Here is a 6,584-nt window from a genome sequence, read left to right as displayed (position 1 = left end):
CCCCCAATTTATAACTGTAGCATTATAATATCCTATTCTTTCCTTCTCCCCTATGAATTTGTCTGTATGGTGTGCAATAAAACACTTTGTTTCACGGCTTCCAGATGCATGTGACAATAATAAATCAGACCAGGAGACCTGGGCAATAACCTCATCATTATCATTTTGCTGTTTGCGGGAGTTTGCTGTGTGCATTATGGCGGCTGGGTTACCTACACTAGGGTGGTGTCAACACTTTCAGAAGAACACAAACTGGCTGTAAAGCACTTTGAGAAGTCCTGCGGGTGTGAAGAGCAACTCTATGAAGTCTGGGGGCAGCACAGTGGTTAGAACTACTGCCTCACAGCACCAGGGAGCCAGATTCGAATCCCGGCTCGGGTCACTGTCTGTGCGGGGCTCTGCATGTTCTCCCCGTGTCTGCATGGGTTTCCTCCGGGCGCTCCGGTTCCCTCCGAAAGATGTGCTGGTTAGGGTGCGTTGGCCGTGCTAAATTCTCCCTCAGTGTTACCCGAACAGGCGCCGGAGTGTGGCGGCTAGGGGATTTTCACAGTAACTTCATTGCGGTGTTAATGTAAGCCTACACTGATAAATAAACTTTAAGCACGAAGAAATAAAACAAACATTAAACTTTAAAAGTGAGCTGACTGAAGTAAAGCTGTGGATGGAGGGAGCTGGATGCAGTCAGGGAGCACAATGGCCCGGGGCAGTGGACATTGTGAGAGCGACACTGGGAAGGGGGAAGGGTTGGTCGCTATGGCGACGGGCTGCCCGGCGCGCATGCGCGCGGTGAGGCCTGGGCCTCCGGGCGGTGGAGAGGGGCAGAGCTCGGTGCTGCTGCTGCCGCCGCCGGCGCCGCGGCCATGGCGGAGTACGGCCAGGAGCGCATTCGTCGTCCCAGCGAGCCGCCCAGCCTGGTGCGGATGGTCAAGTCGTTGATCCCCGTGCTGCCCTGCGCCACCGTCTCCTTGGCCCTGCTCGGCTGGATCATGTTCTACCTGACCTGCAGTCACAAGATGCTGGGCGAGCACACCTTCACCCTGGGACACTTCCAGAGCCGCCTGCAAGGTAAGGGCGCTGCGGCTCCCAGACACCAGGAGACTGAGGGAGGGCGGGCGGGCGGGCGGGAGGAGGCTTCACCTAGTGTTCCATGGCAAGGAACAAGGGGGTAGCACGATAGTTAGCACTGCTGCCTCACAGTGCTAGAGAGCCGAGTTCGATTCCCGGCCTTGGGTTACTGTCTGTGTGGAGTCTGCACGTGTATCCTCTCTCAGTCCAAAGATGTGCAGGTTAGGTGGATTGACCATGTTGGATTGTCCCTTAGTGAGGACTAGTAGGGTAAATACAGGGGGTAATGGGGATAGAGCCTAGGTGGGCTCTTGTTGGAGCAGCCTTGATGGGCCAAATGGCCCCCCCCCCTTCTGCACTGTAGTGATTCAGTCATCCTGCGCTATAGTAGGATATTAGCTAGACGGAGACAGACTTTGGGTCTTAGGATATAACCAGTGCAGTCCAGAGCAGAAAACATCTTGATATTGAGAGAATTATTGTCAGTGCTATCAAGCTGATCTATGGAAGGCCAGACGCCACTAGGAGTCACACATGGTGGGGAACTCATCAAGGACAGGGAAGGCGGTCAGTGCTTGCTGGAGAGAACATTTTGAAGAACTCCTCAACGAAGACTCTTCAACTTAAACATCCTCAATCCCATTGGTTGAAACTTCTGGCTCAGCCGCAGTGTTACTCCAGTCTGGCCTAATTTTGTAAAAAACACATTTGATGTTTGCAAACCATGAAGTCCCTGGAGCAGATGCAATCCCTGTTGAAATTCTGAAAATCAGTGGAGGTACATTTCTGGCAGAGTGTGCTACCTCATTACTTATCTGGGAAGAAAATGCATGCCAGGAAATCCTGGGCACACTGTGATCTTGACAATATTTGAGAAGGGAAACAAGAACGATGTTGGTAACTACAGAGCCTCTCCCTTTGACTGCCACAAAGAAGATGATTGCAAGGATTCTCCTCAATTCTTTCCTCCCAGTGGCAGAGTAATTCTTTCCAGAATCACAGTGTGGGATCTTACAGGCTGTTCACGCCATGCTTCCGCTGCTGTGAGGTCAGAGAATTTGCTGGCCGGCCAAATCTCCATTCACTGCAGCGGGATGAAAAAAATCCCATTGGCGTAAATGATGATAACACTCCAGCCGCTGTGTATTTTCGCCCGTCGAGAGGCACCAAGTCATCTTCACTGTACGTTACTTTTTTTTAACCTCACAATAGCCTTTGGCTCTATCAATCATGAAGGTTTATGGAGCATTCTTACATTTGGGCTGCCCACAATTAGTCACAATCTTTTGGCTCCTCCACAGTGATACACAAGCTGTGATTCTCTCCAATCCTACAAACCCTATCTCATCGAAAACTGGGGTCAACCAAGGCTGTCATTATAACAACATTGCTTTCCATTCTAAATGCTGCACCTCACCTCCAGAAATTTCCCCACAGGTGTGGAGTATATAGCGCATGCAGAAAACAGTTCACCCTACGCCACCTTCAATCTGAAACCAGTCCAACCTCAAGCCATTGACTCTCAGTATTCTTTAAGGGATATTGATTGAGGGATAAATAATGCTCAGGACGTTAACCCTACCTTTCCTGGTATTTAATATTTGCCATGTCTTTTTTACATCAATCTGAGAGGGCGGCTGGGGCCCTGGCTTAACAACGTATCCGAAAAACGGCACATTTTTAACTCTCCAGTACGGTGCCGGAGTGTCAGGATGTTGATCACTAATCCATGGATAAGCATTCCGTGCAGAGTTCCCTGAAAACACTAAGCAGTCACATCGTACAGTTGAAGTTAAATGTTGCAGTCAGACTTATTTGCAAGATTTATTACTTCTGAGGAGCTAATTGTAATATTCGATTAGTACTTGTACTACTGATTATAATTTGTCAGAAAATCTTTTGGAATCTAGGACACAGTACCACAGTCTCAGAATAATATGATGGCTGTTTAAGACTGAGGTGAGAATTTTTTTCAATCAAGAGGCTGTGAATCTTCAGACTTCTCTACTTTGGAGAGCTGTGGATGTTCAGTCACTGAGCATGTTCAAAACAGAAGTCAAGAAATACTTAGATACTAAGGAAATTAAGGGATATGGGGAGAATGCGGGAACATGGTAGAAGATCTGCCATGATCATGTTGATTGGTGAGCCACATGCCCTACTCCAACCTATTTCTTGTCTTCTTTGAAATTAAAAATACCTGCATTTTACGGACACATTTTCAAAGATCCTGACGGTTTGGAATTTTGAAGCTTCTTCTCTGAGAAATACTGGCCCACCACTGCTGTATGGAAACCGATGGATAAATGTTGGCCAGTATTATGGGAGAATTTGTCGAATTTTGTGATGAGATCTTTTCCATGTCACTGAGTGCAGGCAGCACTTGTATTTAAGTGTCAGTTATTTGATCCACGAGATAATGCCTTGGGCAGTGCAATGCTGTTACTATTGTCCTGAAGTGTCAAGGTTGGATGGATTTTATGCTGAAGTCCTGTGACGTGGATTCAACCTATGATATATGCATTATTGTGTTTCCAATTGACAGATTTGTCCAATATTTCTCTGTGGCTTTGAATGAGCTGAAGGTGTAAAAAGTGTAGGGCTGGGGTCACCACTCCCACAGGCACAGCTGAACATGACGGGAAGTGGAGGATATGACTGTCTTCCTTGTGAAGTGGAACTGGTAAAGGTAGATTTCCTTCTGGCCATATCTACAAATGATCCTTATTGAGTTCATGTAATTGCATCTGTCTCCCATTCCTCTTCAGACCCTTCCCTCCCTAGCATTGCTAGGAATTTTCATAGTTTGGATATTGTCAGTAAAACCTGCAGCTTCCATGATCTAGGTAGATGAGATGCAGGCAGAAGAAGGCCAAGGGAAAACAATACCAGGAATAATGCATGTGGAAAGCAAAAATATTAAGAGAGAATTATTTGCAACAAAAGAACACTGCAGCATGAATTTAAGGTAATGAGCAGTCATGTCAGAATGTTGTTTCTCATGTTTTGTTGACTTAGTGGTCATACTATTCATTCCTAGCAAGACATTTGAGAAATTAAGAAAAGATGAATGCATTCTCAGATCTCTAATAAAGTTCTTTCACATTTTGTCACATAACACTTCTACAGTGGAATATAGTTAGAGAATAGTTTGAGCACACGTGGAGCAAAAAAAGGACAAAATATCTTCTTGGTTTATTTCCTGACCTTTGAATGTTGTGCATCTGCACCTCTGGCCATGCAGGCCAGAAAAGTGAGCACTGGATTTTGTTTTCTCGTGCGCACTTACAGAAATATTAGATAAAACAAAATTCCACTTTGCTGCAAGAGTGGGTAAGAGCACTATGGCCAAAATCTTCTGTCCTCGTTCGCGGCTGGGTTTCTGGTGGTGTTGAGAGTGATGAAGGAACAATGCTCCTAAAGCTTGCGGCTTGGGCTACCAAATAAACCTGTTGGACTTTAACCTGGTGTTGTGAGACTTCTTATTATATTCATCTCAGTCATACAGTACAGAAGAGGCCCTTCAGTCCATCGCATCTGCACCAACAGAAATGCACTAAATCTACACTTTTTGCACTTTTCAGCACTTCGCCCATAGCCTTGGACGTTATGACATTTCGAGTGCTCATCCACATAGTTTTTCATCTCTGTTACCCTCCCAAGCAGCGCATTCCAGACTTCCACCGCCCTCTGGGTGAATAAACCTTTCCTCTAAACCTTCTGCCCCTCACCTTAAATTTATACCCCCTCGTTACTGACTCTTCAATCCAGGGGAACAGCTGCTTCCTATTCACCTTGTCCGTACCCCTCACAATCTTATACACGTCAATCAGGTTCTTCCCTCAACCTTCTGTGTTCTAAAGAAAGCAACCTCAGCTTAACCAGCCTCTCTTCATAGCTGAAATGCTCCATCCCATGCATCATCCTAGTGAATCTCCTCTGCACCATCTCCTGTGTAATCACATCCTTCCTACAGTGAGGCGAGCAGAACTCCAGCTCTGGCCTAACCAAAGTTTTTCTGTAGAGCCCCAACATAACCTCCCTGCTGTTATAATCTCTACCAAGTCTGATAAAGTGTCTTGTATGCCCTCAACTATCCTGTTAACCTGTCCTGTCATCTTCAGGGATCTGTGGCAAACAATGAAGACCCCTCTGTTTCTCTTAGTGTCCTGCCATTCAGAGTACTCATTGAGAACTCCCTTGTCTTTTCAGTCCTTCCAAAGTGTATCACCTTACATCTGCTATGACCTGCCCATCTGACCAACCAGTCCATATCTTTCTGCAACATATGACCATCTTCCTCACGATTAACTACCCTGCAAATCTTCATGTCATCCGCAAACATGCTTGTCCATGCGGAAACATACTTGTCCCCCCACATTCTCATCTTTATCACGAACAAAAGGGACGTAACACCACCAGCCTCCAGTCACGCAGATAGCCTTTTGCTGCCACCCTCTGCCTTCTACCACTAAACCAGTCTTGGATCCATCTTGCCAAGTTACCCTGGATCCCATGTGCGACCTTGTCAAAAGCTTTGTCGAAATCCATATAAGCTACAGCAACTGCACTTCCTGCAACTGCACACTCAGTCACCATGAAAAATTCAATCAAATTTGTTAGGCATGACCTCCCTCTGACAAAACCATGCTGGCTAGCCCTGATCAAACCTTACCTATCCCAGTAGATATTCACGTTCTTCTTCAGAACTTTCTCCAGTAGTTATCCTATCACTCCCTATGTCAGTTCCTCTCCTGGAATTATGTACCTACATTCTTTTTCTCCCAAGTGAAGTCAGATGTGAAGTACTTGTCCAACACCCTACCAATGTTCTGGTCCCATGCACAGAATGCTTCCCTACTCTTTTTGTGGCTATCCTTTTCCCCTTAATGTGCTTCTGGAATATCTTGGGATTCTCACTAATATTACCTGCCAGTGCTTTTTTATGCCCCCTATTAACTCTGTCCTTGCCTAATGTTCACAGAACAGTAGGTTAGACTGTGTCTCTGTTAACCTGAAGTTAGACTGGTGATATTGATCTGACTACTTGCTGAGATTTGAGCTGGGATAATAAATGCTAGAATAGTATAATTTGCTACCATCCCCTAAATGGAAAATTGAGGAAAAATGTGTTTTCATTTCTCTTTTCAGAATTTGGGAGAAGAAAAAATATGAAGACACTATTTTTCTTTTTAATGACAGCTGTAATAGTACATTTTGTTATTTCTACAGCTCCTAGCAATTAAAGCTCTATTTTAAACTGTACACTTTCATGTGATGCGTATTGAATAGTTGAAATTTTTTCTTCTTCTCCTTTGAGAGGAGTTTGAGTTGGATATGCAGCTTATAAATACGTAAAGCTTACAGAGAACAGCATGCTAATCTATCCCTTGTGTGATGGGATACTCACATTAACCTGACAAAACATCATGTTCTTGTGTGTTCTAAACCAGGGTCATTGCTCCTAAATTATCACATCAGAGTCAGGAAAATTGACACTTTTGTGTAAGTGTACCGAT

General features: G+C 45.2%; 1 protein-coding gene across 2 annotated transcripts in view; it reads left to right on the top strand.

The window, feature by feature from the left end:
• The first annotated feature begins 812 nt into the window (after window positions 1-812).
• The window catches only part of rhbdd2 (rhomboid domain containing 2), a 46,380-nt gene continuing 40,608 nt past the window's right edge, over window positions 813-6,584 (top strand). The window contains exons 1-2 of one of the 2 annotated variants that reach the window (XM_080210714.1): window positions 950-1,065; window positions 3,611-3,754. Coding sequence is in view for 1 of the 2 variants with exons in the window: in XM_080210713.1 (XP_080066839.1) it covers window positions 861-1,065 (205 nt within the window). In the remaining variant the exon portion in view is untranslated. Of the gene's footprint in view, window positions 1,066-3,610; window positions 3,755-6,584 lie in introns of both variants that reach the window. The other variant, XM_080210713.1, reaches the window with a different exon arrangement.

The sequence above is a fragment of the Carcharhinus amblyrhynchos genome, chromosome 23 (genome assembly GCF_965287045.1).
Source record: "Carcharhinus amblyrhynchos chromosome 23, sCarAmb.v2.hapA, whole genome shotgun sequence".
Taxonomy (NCBI): Eukaryota; Metazoa; Chordata; class Chondrichthyes; order Carcharhiniformes; family Carcharhinidae; genus Carcharhinus; species Carcharhinus amblyrhynchos.
Note: the sequence above shows the minus strand (reverse complement) of the source record. Positions and strands in the feature narration are given on the sequence as shown.